Here is a 20916-nt window from a genome sequence, read left to right as displayed (position 1 = left end):
TCTAAGTGCTGATAAAACATTTATTTTGAAAATTAATTAGGTGGTTAGATGAGGAAAAGGAATCAAGAGCCAGCATCTTTTAAGTTCTCTCAAAAACAAAAGATAAAATTTCATAAAGCAGACTGGAAACACAGAGTAATGTAAATTAACTTCTAACAGAAAAGCAGTGGATGCGACTCTTGCTTCTGGGCGACCTGACTGAGCAGCACTTGTTTACATGCATCAGTTCCATGCTATTGAGCCTCTCGGGTGTGCGAGGCTCTCAGAGGTGAGTCCCGGCTCCCAACGTCAGCTTCCAAGACTCCCCTAAGGCTAAGACTTGTGCAGCCTGGACTTGGAGCTGCCTGAGTACCTCCTGTCTCTTTCCCTGGGACAACAGCACTCCTGATCTAAACTGTGGCTTCTCCCTTCTAAGTCAATTGCTTTGGCAGGAAGCCATGCTGGGGGCGGGGGGGGGGGGGTAGACAGCACATCGTCAGAAGGGAATGGCTCACCCGGGGGCTTTCAGTTTAGATGGAAGGAATGAGGATGCACGAGAGCTTTTCCCCTGAGAAATGGAAATGGAATGCTTCTGACTGATAGGCAACACAGTGGTAGTGCACACAGTGGCATTTGTTGGCCCCGAAGGTCTCAGAATTGAGTCGGTTTAGGGAAGTAGCACTCTTATTGTCCCTTCACGAGCCAGAAACAGGCTTCTTCTTTACTAGACTTTAAGTGTCCAGGAAAGGCAAATTCACAAAATTCAATAGTTAACACTTGGGTTCATTAGTGAAATGATTTCTTTCTAACTAAAGTCAATGCAAATGGAGAACCAATTTATATGACTACTCTGACTCAGCAATTTAGAGCGCCTATCCAAAAGTTATTTACTAAGACATTTTCAGAAGTAGGTAAGAACATTAGCATTAATGGCTAGTCCAGTAAGTACCTGGCTTGTGTCTGGTCTTCAATCGAGCTTTAGTACAAGAATCATAGACACAGCAACTGCATGGCTGGCCATAGACATCTGATTCTGGACAGCCCCATGCCTCCTGGCCTGGCTCTGGAGGGCGTGGCCGGTTAAGGCTCAGCCTGGAGCCTGCTTGTTGGTTGCCCTGCAGCAGAAGGTGGAGTTGGGATCCAGAATTGGTGAGTTGACCATATAAATGTCTGGCAAACTTGAGTATTGGTCAAATCAGGAAAAACATGAAGTCACACGGATAATTTCAGCCAAGACCTATACATAGTTAGTCTGGGCTGATTTTCATCTTCGGTCTCTAAAGGAAACCCAAGTCCCCTTCCTGCTGGAGGAAGGATAAGGAGGCTGTCCTTGTCACCATCCCGTGCCATTCACATATCAGGCCGTGCACTTCAGATTCACTCATCTCTTTTCTGTTTTCTAGCAGGTACGTCATGGTTTCCTCCAGGACAGTCTATTCGACAACTCAACTAAAGCCACCTACATTTAGCACCCCACCCAAGGATCCTGCTGACCCAAACCCACTATCTTGTGCCACTGGGTATCTTGTGCAAAGAGATGTTGTTTAGATTACTGTGTTCCCTGAGTGTGGAAAATGGGTTGTAACTTTTGAATGATCAACCAACTATGCTCACTTCAGCATAAAGCCCGGGAAGCTAAGAAGTACTCACTTTTTCCTTTTCTAACATCCAACATTAAAATCAAATATTTACGTCTTAAGCATAGGACACCTACTGTTTCACATACTAGCTGTAGGTGTTTGTTTCTGTGTCAGTATTTATATTTTGGACAGATTATCATTTAGCCAGTCAGCAACTATGGCAGCTATTTCCTGGCTAAAATCAAGGATAAAAGCATGAGGTATTTTTTTCTCACAGAGTCGAATATCTCCTTCTGGAAAATCTTTCTTGATGTCTTCATAGTATTTTACTGGACACCAACTATCCAATGTGCCATAGTAGAATGTAAGCTGAAAGACAGGGTGAGAACATCCTGTTAGGCCACACTTTTCCCACCTGGCTCAGAGGTGACACCAGTGGACTGCAGTGCTTCGAAGGCAGCTTCTATGCCTGGCTCCATCTGCCTGCCCCCCGCTCCCTCCCTCCGCCCCCCCCCCCCCCCCCCCCCCCCGTCCTCCTGCCCACATGGCTCCCTCCACAGTGTGGTTCTCTTGAGGGAGCAGGCCTTGCCTGTCTACAGGAGTGCATTACAGGGCCTGAGGGGAAGATATCCATGTAGGGAGCCTGCTGTGTGTACTGGCGTGAAGGCAATGAAGGTTCACTTGATAATAAACAACTGCTTTCATATAGAGATGGGGGACCCATTTGTTGGTGGAATATGAAGAAAAATCAGACTGATTTTTCAATCTGGTTCTTCAATCAATGTAGCAGATAAAACGTGATCAGAATTCCAAAAGAGCTTAGGACATTTCTAAGAAAATGCTCCATGCGACAGCGAAGTGTGGGGAGGCTTTGTGCTCATACGTCAGATGACAGCGAGCAGGCTGGATGGAGACCAGACTCTCGTTGGAGGCATTACTAAGCTCTTTACTAGAGATACAGCTGGACCTGTGTGAGCTACAGAGATAGATGTAAGTACCACAGAGATGTCACATCTACTGTACTAGGCTGTTGCGCATCACTGAAAAACTGCCATGTAGTCTGCATTTGTTTAAACGAGGCAACAAAAGTTAAATCTTATATCTAGAGGGGTACACAGTGGTAATTTTTTTAAACAAAAAATAAGGACTAACGTTTAAGAACCTTATGACATCTGTCATCACTAAAGAAAAATTCCAGACCAGCTCCAGCTCCCGAGTAGTCAAAGCCACTGAGAGCTCCCATCATCTTTATCTGCCAAATAATCACTTATTCAGTAGTCTGTTTAGCAAATCATTATTGAGGTCTTCCTCTGTATTGCAGCCTGGGAGGCAGAGAGTAAGACACGCCAGGCAAATGGAGAGCACAGACTAGGGGCCCCTGGGGGGAGCAGCAGGCAAGATGGAGTCCTCAGACAGTTAGCTGATGCCTGAGTTGAATCTTCAAGCTAGGGTGCATGCTGTGGGGGGCAGACCAAGGAAATCACAAGCATGCAAGAGCATGGCGATGCTGGGATTCGAACAGACAGAGCACGGCTGGACTATCTGGTGACAGGAGGCAAGCCTAGAGGGGCCGAGTGCGATCAGGTCGTGACAAGTTTCCAGGCACACCAAGGAGGGTACAGAGGAGCCAGCAACAACTGTCCAGTGAAGAGACATGCTCAGCTGTGCCCGTCCAAGTCATTCGGGCTGCAGTGGAGAGAGCGGAGGGGATCAAGCGTGGGGGGATGAAGGGATGGGAAACACATGTTACTGCCGTGGATAGTTTTACGTGAAATCCATCATATGAATGTGGGAATAGGCAGGACTATAAAAACATTGATCTTTATTGCAATAATTTGACTTAAACAATAGTTAGAGATGGTTAGTTCAAATCTCAATAAACAGCAAAATACAGTACTCTAGAGAGTCAACTATTAAGTAAACCTGAGTGGCAGATGGACCAAATCACCTCACAGATTTTTCTGGTTGTCACTTGGGGTTCTGGGTTTGAATGTTGCAAAGGGCCACTGACTCACAGATTTGTTACCTAATATATTCTTTCCATTCTCCTACTTTGCTCACCCTAAAGCCCCTAAAACTCTATTTCTTGTCCTGATTCTTATCAAGGGAAGATTTTTTTTTTTGCCAGTCCTGGGGTTTGAACTCAGGGCCTGAGCACTGTCCCTGGCTTCTTTTTGCTCAAGGCTAGCACTCTGCCACTTGAGCCACAGCGCTACTTCTGGCTTTTTCTATATATGTGGTACTGAGTAATCAAACCCAGGGCCTCATGCATGCTAGGAAAACAGTCTACCACTAAGCCACATTCCCAGCCCGGGAAAACTATTTTTGCTCAGCAAGTGTCTGGTTCTCTCTTCTAGTCTCAGCTTTTTTTTTTTTTTTTTTTAGTAATAATTATTTATTGTCAAAGTGATGTACAGAGGGGTTACAGTTTCATATGTAAGGCTATGGGTACATGTCTTGTACTATTTATTACCTCCTCCCTTATTCCCCCTCCTCCTCCCCCCCATGAGTTGTTTAGTTGGTTTACATCAAATGGTTTGCAAGTATTGCTTTTGGAGTTGTTTGCCTTTTTATCCTTTGTCTCTCGATTTTGATATTCCCTTTCACTTCCCCAGTTCTAATAACAGTATATACAGTATCCAGGGTACTCAGATGAGATACAGTGATAGCATGGGGACAACCACAGGCAAGGGATACAAGAGGATCATCAACAAAAGAAGCTATGGTTTCACATGGCGTGTTGAAAGTAATCACAACAGTGATATAACAGTCATTTCCATAACATGGAGTTCATTTCACTTAGCATCATCTATGTGTTCATAAGGACATAGCTACTGGGCTCTTGTGATCCTCTGCTGTGACTAGCCTAAACCTGTGCTAATTATTCCCTGTGAGGGATCAGATCTTTTAATAGCTGTAAAATAACTTGTTCCACAGTTCTGAGCTGTGACCTCACCACCAGTACTATCTATTCTAGCCAATCACAGGGAACAACCACTGTGTTCTAGCTTCCCTTTAAAGAAACTGATGCAAGCACAAGTGATCTGCAGCATCAATCAAACTACCAATCAGGTGAGGGATAACTTTAGCTTCTCTCTAAACCACCCCCTGCACTAAACCACACAAAGGCATACGTTGGCAGCTGCTCTGCATGGCTGGTCAGCACCTACACAGAACATGAACCGGTGTTGAGAAATCTAGACGTTCAGACTTGGGTCATGAGCTGCAGGTCTGCTGCTCTGTTCTCATGCATGCTGCTTATGGGCACTGCAGAGGCCATTTTGTCTTCCCTCTCCCCTGGTCAGGTCGTGCTACAGTGCAGCATCTTGCAAGGCACAAAGGACCTTCACAAAGTCACCTTGACAAGATCACCACTGTCCGTCTGTACTCGCTGTTGCTCTCTGGCACACATTTCAAGAACAGTTTTGAAGAACTTAACATTTCCTTGTCGGTGAAGCAATCATAACTAGAAGCATTTCTAATGAGAAGCCCGTCTTGATGGGCCCCTGGCACTGGCAAACTCCATCCCTTCCTTCACACATGAAATTATAACAGCTGAATGGGAAAACCAACATGGAACTCTGTACTGACCTTAGGTGTCAAGGGGAAAACCATGTCCTAGTAATTATAGGCACAAAGCGCCCATGCATGTACTAGCAACTTAACAAAAAGTGGTGTTAGTGTTGTAAGAGAGCATAGCATGACAGCAAAGATTCTCAAATTTCCTTATGTGCATCTGAGTTTACTTTTCAGTTCTTCATTGTAACTGCTTACAATGGGATTCCTGAACTGATGGTAGGGCCAAGCTCCTTAGAGCTTTCTTTTGCTTAGTTTTAAAAGTTCTTCATAGTCTATACACACTGACGACCTCTCATAAAATTCTTGGCTTCTAAGTAAAACATATGGCTATCTAATGCCTTTATGAACACTGGCTTGAGCTACTTCCTGTTCTGTATAGATTATAATTCACAGGCAATAGATTTGACCAGAGGACTCTACACTTGTAACCCTAAACAGGAAAATGAAAAGGTATGGGGTGCGTGGAGGGAGTGGTGGGGGATTGGAAGAGGGCAAGTGAAGTAGAAAGGAAGATGACTAACTGGACACGAAAACATAGTGGTTACGAGTGTATATTATTATACTGACATATAAAATGAGTTGCAATGGGTCATGGTGAACTGATAAGAAGTGAGAATGATGTGTAGGTTCTATGCTATAGGCCTCCAAATTACTCTCTCAGTCATCCTTGCAACAATATTCTAAGGATGGTTTTGGTCCCTGTTTTTCATAACAGGCTTAGTGCAAGCAAGGAGTAAGTTGTAAAGCTGGATATAAAATTCAAGGGTAGTGGAGTTCTAGTGGCTTATGAATGCCTGTCATCCTAGCTACTCAGGAGGCTGAGATTTGAGGATCACGGTTCAAAGCCAGCCCAGGCAGGAAAGTCCACGAGAATCTCACCTCCAATTAACCACCAGAAAAGCAGAAGTGGCACTGTGGCTCAAAGTGGTAGAGCACTAGCCTTGAGCAAAAGAGCTTAGGGATACTACCAAGGCCCTGAGTTCAAGCCCATGACTGAAAAAAAATCCAAGGGTAACATCTCTATTTAGTCCTATCAACTATACCTCTTTACCCAACAATGAACAATGTTACCAAAAGACAAAACCTGAAGAATGGACTGTATGTAGAAGCTAACAGACAATAATTGTAAACAAGAATAAACCCAATTCTCTTCATTTAAAACTGGCACCAATTTTGTACTTCTACCTAGGCATTTCATGTCTCAGAGGTGGTAACTACTCTGAAATTACTAGAATTGTTACCTAAGAATCTCAGGCTATCAGCAGGATGTTTATATTCAAAGATTTTGAAGTTTTACGATATCTTTTAGTTTATTTTTCACAACACTTGCTTTGATACTCATGAGAATTAATAAAAAGTCCACATTACTGAGAAGCTGTTTGTCTTTTCTCAAGTGTTCCCTCACCCGTGTGTGTGTGTGTGTGAGAGAGAGAGAGAGAGAGAGAGAGAGAGAGAGAGAGAATAGGCATTTTTAGACACAGTCAACCAAAGAAGCTGATAAGATTCAAATGAGTTTCACTCAAAATGACTTTGAACCTATCCCATGCCTTGCCCTGGGCTACGTGACTGAAACTTAGAGAGAGTGAGGCAGCCTTTGTTCGGGAGTAGTTCTCAGGTCAAGAACCAGACCTGAAACAACTGTTCCCCAAACACAACAGGCAGGGATATGGATAGAATACTGTGGAAACTCGAAGAGGAAAACAGAATTCTGCCCTCAGGGGCCAGCAAACCTTTGTTTGAACACATGCTTGGAGTTGCTGGTTTTTGTGCATTACTAATAGATGTTTTATGACTAATAGAATCAGAAATACTAGAAAGCATAGAATGATTTGGCTAATAGCAAATGAACAAGACTATTTCAACATCTTAAAATATTAACTACAAAGAAAAAGGTACACAGAGAAAAAAAAATCTCTATCTGAATTATCTCTGTTCAGTAGGCCAGTAGGACAACAGGCATTCTAGGAATGACAAGTCTCATAAAAGGAAAGTTTCTCATGGTTTAAGAAGGTGTGTGTGTGTGTGTGTGTGTGTGTGTGTGTGTGTGTGTGTATTTTCTTTTGTTAGTCTTATGGATAAACAAAATTTTAACAGTTCCTTGGGTTTTAATTCTCCAGCCATGTTCAACACAAAAGGAACTTTGTTCCTTTGGCAGTTTGTTTCATAATACAGTCTATGTTGCCAGAGCAGAGTGGTGCATGGTTTTTCTGGGGGTGCCATGTTCATAGTAACAAGGCTTTTCATAGTGCCTTTGTGTTATAGTGTGATGAAGTTATTCATATTGTGGTAGACATTAGTGAACCTATTCAAGTTCATTATGCAGGAGCTGGCCCTGGTGAGCATGATGGTAGAAGACGGTTCTCAGGAGGGACCTCCATTTCCTCTACTCAACTCAGAGGTCAAAGAAAAGCATGTCACTCCTGCCTTCTGCACTTTTGCTTTCCTCTTCCAGAATAACTCCCTCCTGACCACTTTTGTTTTCGTATGTTTGATTGTTTGTGAAAGAAGCAAATGTTTAGATATTAAGCAGCTGGTTGTTCTACCCAGGGATCAAATCAAAGTCCATACATGGAAGTCTTTGTGTTAGTCAGCTTTCCATGACTGTAACAAATGCCTGTGATGGCTGACCTACACAGAGAAGGGCTTTATTTTTGTTCTCAGTTTCAGAGGTTCCAGTCTATGAGTATCTGGTCTTGTTGCTTTGGGCATGGATGGGTGAGGCAATGGGAGCATGAGGAACTGCTTTCCTCAGGGCAGCTGAGAACGGAGGCAGAAAGAAGCTGGATTCCCACAGTCCCCTTTGATGGCACACTTCAAATAACTTAAGAACTCACACTGGGCCCCACTTTGAATGTCCACCACCTCCTAATAGCACCAAGCTGGGGCCAAGCCCTAACATAACCTCAGGGTAGTCAAGATCCAGATGAAAGCAGCCCTCTACTTCCCAGTTACATTTCCCTGTCCGCCTTCTTCCTGCCTTCCACACCTTGCAGTTTCTACTTAGGGGACACTTCTAGGTCCTCCAATGCACCTCCAATTTGGAGGTGAATCCAGATGACAGCCATAGGTTTCTGCTGTTCCCCTCTCACCAGAGTCCAGCACACTTGAAACCTTGACCTTGTGAAGCTAAGGGAAGCCTGGAGGCATTTCCTTTCAGTGATTGAAAGGTCTTAATACATGACATGAGACATGATTTGGGACATTTACATTTCAACTTGCCTTGTTTTGTTTCTACCCTCCATGTTTTATGGCTTAATACAATTCTTGAGAAAACAGAAATTGAAATCTCCAAGAGGACAGAGGTGAAAACAATACGTGCATACATGGAATCCCATTTCCGCAGTTACCCACTCTCTGGTGTCTCCTTCTGTAGTTAACCAGGAAGCAAGAGTTGGTCTCTTTGCCAGGCCCACTCTCGGTGTTTGGAACAGCTATGTAACCGAAGATGTGCACAGTAGGGCTCTCTGCTTTCTGCAGCACTTTCTTCCCTCATGGAAGTCCCAAAGCTATCTAGTCATTAACTTCATCTTTCTTGTATGGGACTGAACTACTCTCCTCTGGAGAGGCAGCCAGGTCTGAGGCATTGAGAGCCAACTTCCCTACTGCATTTCTGTTCCTTCCTGGTCAATGACACAGTAAAGTGGAAGGAATGTGGCGACTAGCATACGTAACCGAGAGAGGGCAGAGCCCAGCTCCTCAGCATTTCTGTACTTGGGTACAGAGCCAGAGTCCTGGTCAAAATTAAGTACTGCTGTTTTCCCTTGGTAGTGATAGTACCTTTAGGCATCTTAGGGATGAAGAATGGTATGGGATATTCCAGAGTCTCTCGGCCACATACTTAATGTCACTAATAACTTTTATTGCACAGTAAAAACATATAGGAAGGGAATCTATAGAAAGGGAAAGGAAAAATTAGGAAAATAAGTCAACTAAGTCATCAACAGAGCTGGAGCTTAAACCCAGGCTGTGGTCGTAAGGACTCCACTATGCAACATTCGCCCCATTTCTAACAGGCTCCCCTGGAAAACTTGATGGTACATTAATGTACTCGCCTCAGATGAAGCTCTTAAGGTCAGCGTGGTTGAGATAAAAACAAATCTATCTGTTTCCAGGATGATTATGACATTCTGGACCAGCTTCAAATTAAACAGGCAGAACTAACACAATCCGTTTCAGATCCAGGCTCGACAGAAAGGCAGCCCTGGTGAGTTGGTCCAGGGAGCACTTCCTATGCTCCACCAAGCAGGACCTGTGCATGTCAGAAGGATTTGCATGCCCATTCTGCACAAGGGTTGCTCCTAAAAACAGCATGCACCCTGGCTAAGGGAAGCTAAGGAGAGAGCCAGGGCAGGGGGCTCTGTTCCCGAGGACATGCTGCCTCTTTTCCAAGGCACACCCAGAGCAAGCCTGGCCCTGCAAGGCAGAGGCAATACCACCCTGAAGATGGGCCACTTGCTGCTGCCCACCTTTACTCAAATGCTTCACTCCATGTGAACCATTTCAGACCACTGTGTACCGACATGATACTCAGATTCAGTCTGGAAGTACCTTAGAACAGCTGTTTCCATGAGATTGGGCCAAAGATGGTCACGGCAGTTTAGAATTTCCCTCCTAAGTGAGTTTTAAATGAAAACTTCAAGTTTATAACCAAATACTAATTCACTTTTGTATGAATGGGACATGCATCCTCTATCGTTTAGAGCAATGACCTCCTTCCTCATTGCCTCGGATACACCAGGTGCCTTATAAAGTGGAGCAGACTCCAGAGGCTCCCAGATAAATGGGGTCTGGAGTGGTGAAATGAAGTCAATTTTCTTCCCTTGGTTTATTCTATCCTGGTTCTCATCTATAACTCCACCCCCCTTCCATTCTCATTCTCATTCTCATTCACTAGCTCCTACTCCCCCTCCCCCCACCCCTATCCTTTTGGGTTCCCTAGGGACTGACCTTTAAACGTCTTCTCTCCTATACTGCGTATACATACACCAGTAAGGTGCCACCATCCATGCTCCTGGCTTCAACTACAGGTCCCTCATTTCAAAATGAAAATGGGGCATGTACTCCCTTGAGCTTCACATTATATATTGAGTGATCTGTCAGGCATGTGTCCACCTCTATGTTCTATAGGTATCTGAAACCCAGGTACCAAAATGAACTACTTTCTTAGCCACCTTCCAAACCTTCAGCTAATTCTCCTTTCTATATTACCAAGTCCAGAGACAGAGAAATAATCCTAGATTTCTTCACCTCCATTTGCTAGTATCCTATTCACACCAAGTGCCTTTGCTTTTACCACCTAAATCTTCCCATCCCCAAACCCACTGGCCTTCTTTCTGTAAAAGTCTTATAAATGGTCTGCCTACTTACAATTTCCTATATCCGGCCACATATTTCTCCCAAAATAATCACTGCGATTTGTTAATCTCACCACATTTCTAGATAACTGATACATATTGGTGCCTCTGAACTGAATGTTTCCAGCTGATTGGCCAGTTATGATTGGCCAGTGGCTCTATCATATGATGGTCAAGTATTCTGAGAAATATCCCAACTGTTATCCTTCTGCTAAACAATACCTCTCCAACAACTTGGTCTCTTTAGTACAGATATCATGGCTTGCTCTCAGGCTAGTGCCCAAACCATCATACTGAGCTATTGGACCTTTTCTTGTTTCTTGAATGCAGGGCTTCATTTTACCTGTGCAGGCTCATGAGGGTCCATGGGTTGTGGTAGGTTATGTAAACTTAGGAAAGAAATATCTCTATTTGTATTTACTTTTCATTGTAATCTAATGATTCCTTAGTTATAAATATAGACAATAAGCCCCAGTATTAGTAATATAGTTTGTCACTTACAAAAACTATGGGTATTTTCAAATTATAGTAAATTTGCTGTTGATAACTAAAAAAAATTAATTACACTCCAGCTCAAATTTTTGATAGTAATTCTGACTGCTAGTATATCATGCTATTCATTGTGTTAATACAGATGAGCCAATTACTAATCACAAATTAGTTTTTCAAATGTATTGGTAAAATCCTCATCAATCTGTTTTCCTACCCCATCTCCTTATACCTATTTACTGATTTTAAAAATCAGATACTAAGAATTGTGTTGGGGTTTGGGGATCCTGGATGAGAATAACAATTCCATACCCCAAGGTTGGGGAGAGGGGAGGGCCGGTTTCAAATGCAGTATTATGACTTTACATACGAGAACCAAGAGCTGGGCCATCTTGCCAGAATGGGTTGGGGAAGATCTCCTGCAGATGGTGATGAAGTCAAGTTATAAAGGACAAGTAAGGTTTACTCAGGTGAAGAAACAATCTATATATGATGCCACACACAATATACTCTTTCAAAAACATCTATAAGTTAGATATATTTGTTTCAGGCAAGGGAAATTGCTACCCAGCCCCAAAGCACTGAAAATATACACAAATGTCCAATATTCAGTACAAGGTATCTAGATTTTGGAAGGAAAACAATCAGCCCAATAGATATTTTGGAGACCAATCTCCGTTCCGTTGGGCGTAGCTCAGTAGTACTAGACAAGTAGTACTTGTCTAGTGAACACGTGGGACCCTGGGCTGGATCCCAGAACTGCCAAAAGAAATAAAAAAAGCCCATTTCCCCAAGAATTAAAAGTTCCCTTCATGTGGGCAATGGAAATTAGTGGCACAAAATTTGAACCTATTGCTTATAGTTTGAGAATATTCTAAGGTAGGAGAAAGAACCAGAAAGCTTTCTCCTATATATAGCACTGAGGCTATTTTAGACTGGTTTTTCCATGGCTTCCTGGATAGATGACACAAAAAAATATTTTTCACAATTGTTTTAAGCTGAATGACATATGTGAAATAATTTTTGCAATAATATGAGGCTCAATAACTCTCCACATTGGAAAGCCTTGGATAAATGTGAAGCTTCTGAGTACCTTTGTTTAGATGGAAATGGGACAGAATGGCCTTGACTGGAATATCTATAGTAAGTACATTTCTAATCTCAGGAGTTGTTTCTCAAATTTGACCACTTTTCACAAGTATCTTGAAGGCAGGAGTCAATGTTGTGCCTCAGAACTATGTGCTCTGTTGACTTTCCTTATTTTCTCAAGCAGACTGGGGTACATTATGTTGATTAAACTTTTATCAATATTAAATTACAGCATGTTTCCTCTTTTTCATTACAGAAACAAAAACCTGCAATAAACTTCCTGTCTCTTTATACCTAGTTTCACTTAGGAACTGTAGTTGTATTATTTGAGTGGAGGGCTCAAATTTAGCTGGTAGAAAACATAATCAATAAACTTCAAGATAGTTGTGGACCATTAAGCTAAACAATGTCTTGTTTCCTCAAATTCTGTAAGTACATTTAATGTTGTCTTAGAAACAAAATTATTCCCTGGAGTTGGAAAAGTTCATTCCTGTGACTGTGTGTTAATACTAACCTTGAAATGTCTGCCACCTACCATTATACCCCCATATTTCTCCATAAAAGTTTCAGTAAACTTACAGTCCTGACACAGTATGAACAAACCTCTATCTGGGAATGATTAAGCTTGCATATGGATTTAACTTAGCACAGGAATAAGTTAGCACCTTTGTTTGACCTCATTCTGAGCACAACACACTCCAGTCTAGAAATGATGAGGCTTTTACAGCAGCTGGCTTCCCCAGGTGGTAAGACAAGCTCTAACACATGATGGGTCTAGTTATTTGGCAAGTGTGAATTTTGGAAGTGAGTGTCTGACAGTCTTGTTATAAACCAGGAGTTGAATTGCTTTTATGAACTTCCACCCTGAAGAACTTAAAATGTATTTTTGAAACAGATGAACTTAACAATTTAACTGGGAAACAAAATTCTATTTTCTTGCATTTTCTCATGCCTTAATGGAGTTTCTCTTGTGGCCCCTAACCTCCTTCATTCCATTAATGAGGGCTTCCTTCTCGTCAGACCTATTTCTAGACAACTGCCCTTTACGAAATATAATGCCCACTATGGCTAGAAGACACTATGGCTAGATTGCCGTTTGTCAGTCCTTTCTTGCTTAATATTTTCAGTATGTTGAAAATATTTTCAAAGAAATACATATTACAAAGAAATAAATATAATTTCCTTCCCCCAGCACTTGGCAACATATACAAGTTAAAAAAAATTTTCTAGTAACTAGCCAGATGCTGATGGCTCATGCCTGTAATCCCAGCTACTCAGGAAGCTGAGATTTGAGAACTGAGGTTCAAAGCCAGTCCAGGCAGGAAAGTAGGTGAGACTCCTCTCTAATTAATCACCAGCAAACTGGAAGTGCAGCTATGGATCAAAATGGTAGAGTATTAGTCTAGAGCAAGAAGTTCAGGGACAGCGCTTAGGCTCTGGGTTCAAGCCCCACAGCTAACAACAACGACCAAAAAGAATTTTAGAAACTATGCTAAACAGTATAAAGGAATAGGTAAAATCAAATTTACAATATATTTTTATTTAACCTAATATGTTAAAATACTATCATTTCAACATGCACTTGACATAAATATTTTCCCTTTTAGATTATATCTATCTACATCTATCTTCTCCTCCTCTCTTCTTCCTTCCTTCCTGCCTCCCTACCCCATCCACTAAGAGGAGTTTTAGTAAAAAGAAGAGTCTCACACTTTCCTGCCTGGGCTGGCTTTGAACCTAGATCCTCAGATCTCAGCCTCCTGAGTAGCTAGGATTACAGGTGGGAGCCACTGGCACCCAGTAGAGAAAATTGCTTTCTTTTTGTGTTAGAGCAATTTTAGAGGAAGATAGTCTACTCAATGTTTTAAGAGTAAGAAAGATGAAAATTATCAGTTATAATGTTAATTATTTCCCATTGTTTTATTTTTGTTTCAAAATAATCTCATTCAACAAATAATTTTAAGTTTTCTCAGTACTATGCATTGTCAAAATAGAAAAGAATTAATTCTAAAAACAAGTTCAGTAAAATAGGTGACAAAATATATTTAAATAACTAATCAACTTTCAACTTCACTTACTCTATGTAACTTTCTTTTTTTTTTTTTTGGCCAGTCCTAGGCCGTGAACTCAGGGCCTGAGCACTGTCCCTGGCTTCTTTTTTGCTCAAGGCTAGCACTCTGCCACTTGAGCCACAGCGCCACTTCTGGCCATTTTCTGTATATGTAGTGCTGAGGAATCGAACCCAGGGCCTCATGTATACGAGGCAAGCACTCTTGCCACTAAGGCCATATTCCCAGCCCCTCTATGTAACTTTCTGGGAAAACATTAATTTGAACTGGAAGTAGGAATCTGTATAAACTGACAATCCTTGAGGTCATACAGAATCTGGCCAACTCCAGCCCTTCATTCTCAGTAAAATTTCTATGTATCTAATTAATTGCTTATAGTATTTAAGTTACCTTGGATAAATTTTCCTTTATGATTTCGTCATCTCTCTTCACCACCTGCATCATTTCTTGGGCCCCAAGGTAGGCAATATTAGCTACATTTAGAAAACAAAAAAAACAGATGCTTAGAATATAAAAAACAAACACAAACATGAAACTAATTTTTGTAAACTCATATCCTCCCGTTTCTATAGATCAAGGGCTATCTGAGATGAGATACCAGTAAGCCCATGAGAGACACACATGCTAGATAATGCCCAGAGCATCTGGAACAAGAGTAGATCTTGCTGAATTTATTACATTTTTAATGTTGGGGGTGGGCAAATACAAACAAACAAATACACAATACATGGTGAGATTAAAATAAGCTAAGGAGACAGACCATGCAGAGATGTGGAATCTATTTTGTGAGAAGTGTACCAGAGTGCCTTTTTGACAAGGAAATGTCTGAACTAGATTGGAATGAAGAGAGGAGGTTGGGCCATGCTAATATCAGGGGAAGAAACATTTGAGACAGAAAAGGGCAGGGCAGAGACACTTACTATAGCTGTGGAGTGTAGAAGCTCTGTGCAGCCAAAGATGACTTGGGAGGGAGAAAGCTATCACAGGCCGGGGGACCTAGTCTGTTATTCTCTCTCACAGAGGTGCTTGCCTGTGGTTCTGTTGTTCTGGTGACTGCATCTTTATTTTTTTTATTTTTTGCCAGTCCTGGGCCTTGGACTCAGGGCCTGAGCTCTGTCCCTCGCTTCTTTTTGCTCAAGGCTAGCACTCTACCACTTGAGCCACAGCACCACTTCTGGCTGTTTTCTATATATGTGGTGCTGGGGAATTGAACCCAGAGCTTCATGTATATGAGGCAAGCACTCTTGCCACTAGGCCATATTCCCAGCCCCCGACTGCATCTTTAATGACTGCTTAAAGGTAATTATACTAGGAATACATATTCTGTATTTTCTTGGCCTACGTTCTTAAGTTGAGACAGGACATTTAGTCACAGCTATACAATAAGCAAGTGCAATACAAAGCTCTAAGTCCTACTTCCAAAGTTAGAATATCTTTGTTTTCCTATAACAAAACATAAGGTATTTATAATAACTGAATGGATTAAAGCAACAGGAATTTGGTTACCTTACAGTTCATCCACTCAATTTCTTTAATATATACTCTATGATGAATATGGAATGTCAAATACATATTTAAGAATAACATCATAAAAAGATTACAAAAAAGCCATGTGATCTCATTGTTGTGGAAACTGTATGGGTGGGTTATATATGAAAAGATGGAGGACAAAATAACTACAGTGATTATTTGTCATTAATGGAATCTTGGGGGATTGCTTGTCCTTCCTCTTATCTTCTTCCCTTCTCCTACTGATGGTGTGTCTTTTTTTCCTTTTTCATTTTTTTGTACATGCTTTTGTCTTTCTGTAATTATTTTATTGGTCATGCAACAAAAATTCCCTTTTTTCTTCAACCACCTATCTATTTTCCCAGATTGCCATCATATTTTATTCCCAAGTATCCAAACAGATGCAATAATTTGTCCATTGCATTCCTCTTCCTATAGAGCCTTCTTTCTTGAGCCTGTCTTAGCCTGATTGCTTTCTTGTATGCTTGCTGCAATAGCTGTCACACTTGGGCTTTTCTGGACTAGATTCACTGTTTTTCAGATTCTATCTATGACTGTCTTTCTTTGGTTTATTTCTTCACTGAAGCACAGTAGTTATATTTTATAAATGTTTCCATATCTATTTTTCCAAATTGATTTATAGTTTGGCTGTGTACAGAAGTTTAAGCTGAGAATGACCAACCCTCCATAATCTAGCATCCAAGGTTAGTGGTTATAATTCTAGTTTTTGGTTTTTTTTTATGAATGTAACCGCTTCCTCAAATTATCCCCATCTTTCTCATTCTCTTACTCTCAAGCTCAAGAACTCTTCTTAGTATCTTCATATCAGCTCTAGTATTCTGAAATTTCCACAGGAATTCAAACTCACAGGAATTTTTAACATAAGAGAATGTACGCTAGTAATCTGAATAGTGCAACATTCAAAATAGGCAAAATTAAATAATGTAACTAGATGTCAAGATAGCACTTGGGAGGATGGAGTTCCGAGGCCTCTGGGATCTGAGCACTGGTGACTCGTTGGTGGGGTAGTCCTTATGGAAGTTTGTTTTGTGACAATTCATATTAGTATAATTTATGCTTTATGCATTTTTTTTCTGTCATTCTTTTAAAAAATTTTATTGTCAAAGTGATGTACAGAGGAGTTACAGTTATATATGTAAGGTAGTGAGTACATTTCTTTTTTTTTTTTTTTTGGCCAGTCCCGGGCCTTGGACTCAGGGCCTGAGAACCCTCCCTGGCTTCTTCCCGCTCAAGGCTAGCACTCTGCCACCTGAGCCACAGCGCCCCTTCTGGCCGTTTTCCATATATGTGGTGCTGGGGAATCAAACCGAGAGCTTCATGTGTAGGAGGCAAGCACTCTTGCCACTAGGGCATATTCCCCACCCCAATTGTACAGTTAATTTCCAACATATTGTCTTGTGAGTATTGCTATTGCATTGGTTTGTCTGTCTTTCATAAACTAGGAAAAAACCATTAAAATTCAAATAATTTATAAGGAGTCATATTTCTGGAAACAAATTCTTCATCAGGGAATGTAGTACCTTTATTCTTACCCTTACTTATTTTGTCCTGCTAATTTCCCATCGAAATATACAATAATTAAAAATACAAACACATATACTAGTTTCTTTTCCTGATAATTGCTCTGAAGAAGCCATCTTTGTCATTCCTCAAAAATGCTCATAGTGCAATTCAGTGGTCAGAAATAATAATACCAAATAGAAGTGTAATTTCCTAAGTGGAAAACACATTTCTCTTGGCAACAACAGTCAACAGCATTCCTGGAAACACAGCAGAATCCAGAGTTTCAAGGACCATAGTGAAGGAAATGTTTAATACCAGGAGTAATGGAAATAAAAACATGAAGGAGGGGGAATGATTTCTAAGAATGGTACTTGCTTATTTTCCTTCACTAAAAAATCTAAACACAGGTATAAAAAGACTCTTGGAGGAGTGTAAAATTCATTTGCTACTATCACCGTCTAACATCTATTCAACATATGGATGTTGTGATGGGACCTCAAATTATAGTAGAGCAGCTGAAAAGTGAGGATTAAAGTTGGAAGCTGAATAGGGTCTTTATCTCACAGTTCAAATGTTATCACTGATACTTCCCCCCAAACAGTACATAATCAATGTCAGAAGGCTGTCTTCTGGTCAGTCCCAGGTTCTGTTTTTATGCCATTTTGTCAGCCTAGAAAAAACCCAAGTCGTCTTCAGATCCAAGCTCATATATGTTCTTCTCTGTTACTTATCTAGGTAGAACTGATCTTAGGTAGAACTGTGTCTGTTTTTATATTCCTTCCATGATACATTAAACACTTTTCACATTTTCCCCCTATAGTGTACTGCAAGTAACTTAGAGGCATTTCATTCGTTATTTTCTCCAATGTTGGAGCTAGTTCTTGGTTCATAGCATGTATTTGTAAGGAAGGATTGTTAAAATAAACAGGAATGGGCTGAGAGTGGCAGTTCCTTGGTCAAGTGTTTTGAAGAGGTGTAGGGAGGAAAAGCCTGCTGCATGATGTGAAGTGGTCCTGAGCTGACACCACAAGAACTAGAGTCTGAAGCACACTCACTTGATAAGCCAACCTGAAAGGTATTAGTGTGTAAGTGGTGTACATTATAGGAAAAAAGGCAACTCTAAAAGGTTTTGTTGAGATCAACTAGAAACTAGTCTATATGAACACCAGTCATATAGCATCCAGGGACCATGGAAGCAATAGTTAATAATGATTAGTTATCATAATTATGCAATTCAAGATTATAAGGAGATGCATAAATAACATCCTGAAGCAAAACGTAGGGATAGAAAGTCAAATAGTACAATTTCCAAGTAGAATGCCCTGTTCTTTTGTTTTGCCTTCATGTTGGTAGGAATGATCAATGGTGCTGAGGCAAAGGGAATTCCTATAGATGGGCATAGTTTAATTGGGAAAGGTGAATTGTGGAGATAGGAAATCTATCATATATGGCTGGCTATACTGCAGTGAAAAATGTGATTGTTATGATCTATTCTGCTGGAGATATTTCTAGTCACTTTGAACGTCTTCAAAAGGGTTGACAGATTCTATATGTACACAATAAACCAACTTTCTAAGTGAAACTTGATCCCTTTTTTTAATTAAAAAAAGTATTCATTTCAAGATTTGGTGGATAGAAGAAGGTTTTGGTATATTGATCTCCATGATGGAAGAGTGGCTGGGCATAGGCTAATAGAAGTGACAGAGTAAAGTTTTTCTTTTGGCGGAGGATGTGGCTCTGTGGTAGGATGCTTGTTTAGCAAGGCCCTAGGCTTGATTCCTAGCACTACAAGAAAAGTTTTATTTTAAATGAATTTTAAAGTTAAAAAAGTACACTAATCATTATGGGAATCAGATGGGCTCTAGTATGAATAGGTATATCTACACATGCTTTCAAGACCAGAAGCCATTAGGAAATAAACTATAGATCCTAATTTGAGGTTATCATGCCAGAGCCTATGAAGTTCAATGACATTCTGGAGGAGTGAGGCTGTAGTATTTTAGTTATAGTGGATTTCAGTCAGAGATTGGAGTTACCTGCCTTCATGAGGTGTTGGGAGGTGACTCAGTGATTAAAGGATGAGTCTCAAGATTGTCCTGAATTGGAGATGTAGTAGATATGACATACTTCTCCAAAAGCCAGTAACAAAATCCCTCCATTCCCTTAACTGCCTCTACTTAGATATGAGAAGGACAAAATATATGACTTCTTGGCTTCAAGTTTACAGGAATATTCTGAGAGAGAATCTCTCTATCCCCTTCCTTCTTTTCCTCTCTTCCTCCCTCCCTCCCTTCCTCCCCTACCTTTTTTTTTTTTTTTTTTTTTTTTTTGAGTCGCATATCACTATGTATCCTAGGCTGACCTTTAACTCAAAATCCTCCTTCTGTAGCCTCTGGAGTGATGGAATTACAATCATGTGATCTTTTTATTTCTTAATAAGCCAAAGGTAATCAGGAAAATGTCTTTTGTTTATTTTCTTTCCTTTTTTTCCCCCAGTGTTATACAGGAGGCACAAGGTGTAGGAGCAATCATGAGACCATGAGCTACTGAGCAGGAGAAAGCCTAGATACTAAGAATAACAGGGTGGAAATGTAGCAAGAGCCCAGATCCTTGAAGGCCCACTGGGACCACTGTTTACTTCAGTCTGGGCTGCCTGCAGCTAGATTTTGTGGTACAAGAGAAGAAACAGATCTCTGTCTGCTTTGGCCACTGTGATTTAGTTTTCTGTTAACTGCAGTCAAACTCAACACCAGCAGATAAAAGTGAAATTATGTCCTTTACATTTTTTGGGTGTTTGTGGGGATGTTGTGCTTAATTTCCCCAAGATTCTGATACTGAGTGTGGGAGGAGGTGGCATCACGACACATCTATACATGTATACAGCTTCCATGGGAGAAGGCAGAAGTAGCAGCTGACTGTAAAAGAGACTTTCCAACTACCCTTCTCCAGCATCTTCTGCCTATCTCAGAGGGTGCTAAGACTTGTTTTCATGTAACTTATTATGCTTTTCTACAAGCTGGGCCTCTGGTTATTAGGATCTTCCTTTTAGTCTTCGGACAGATACCCAAATGACAGTGTGTCATTTTCCACCACATTGGAAAAAAAAGACAACTCGAGGTATTATATGATTAAAAACGACTTTTTAGGCTGGAAGATAATGTACAAACCTAAGCACATATCAACATACATGGTGTCTATGTATGAAGTTTGTATAAGGAAACCTGCTAAATGCTATTAAACAATGGAGGGGGATGGGGAAAGAGCAATAGGTGAGCTTAATCTGACTAAATTATAATATATGTATGTGTGAGTATGATGTGCATATATTATCAGGGTGAAATCCCTTTGTACAATTAAACACTCTAAAAATGAAATGAAAAAAAGAAAAGAAACCAGAGGAAAGTAAAACAGGCTATATTAGGGGGAAGATACAAGAAGGAGTAGGGTGGGCCAAGAAAGAAGTTAAGGAAAATAAATATGATTGAAGTACTTCATATGCATAGAAAATAGAAACAGAATGCTGAAAATAGAACAATGAAGCCTGTTGAAATTGTGTAAAGAAGGAAGGAGGGCAGATGAGAGAGAGCTAGAAGAGGTGAGTTCATTTGGGGTACACTGTATGTATGGAAATGGCACAGTGACCCCTTCACTTGTACAACTAAGATATGCTAAGATAAATCTTAAAAAATAAAAAATTAAAACAAGGAAATTTTTTTTGAAGAAAAATAATAGTAAGATATTCAT

General features: G+C 40.7%; 1 protein-coding gene across 1 annotated transcript in view; it reads right to left on the bottom strand.

The window, feature by feature from the left end:
- Ldah (lipid droplet associated hydrolase) overlaps nt 1-20916 on the bottom strand; it is a 75768-nt gene continuing 54852 nt past the window's right edge. The window contains exons 5-6 of the mRNA XM_048353381.1: nt 14530-14612; nt 1-1928 (exon numbers count right to left, since the gene is read on the bottom strand). Of these exons, the coding sequence (XP_048209338.1) occupies nt 1737-1928; nt 14530-14612 (275 nt within the window). The 3' untranslated portion in view covers nt 1-1736. The remainder of the gene's footprint in view (nt 1929-14529; nt 14613-20916) is intronic.

Source organism: Perognathus longimembris, chromosome 8 (genome assembly GCF_023159225.1).
Source record: "Perognathus longimembris pacificus isolate PPM17 chromosome 8, ASM2315922v1, whole genome shotgun sequence".
NCBI classification, from domain to species: domain Eukaryota; kingdom Metazoa; phylum Chordata; class Mammalia; order Rodentia; family Heteromyidae; genus Perognathus; species Perognathus longimembris.
Note: the sequence above shows the minus strand (reverse complement) of the source record. Positions and strands in the feature narration are given on the sequence as shown.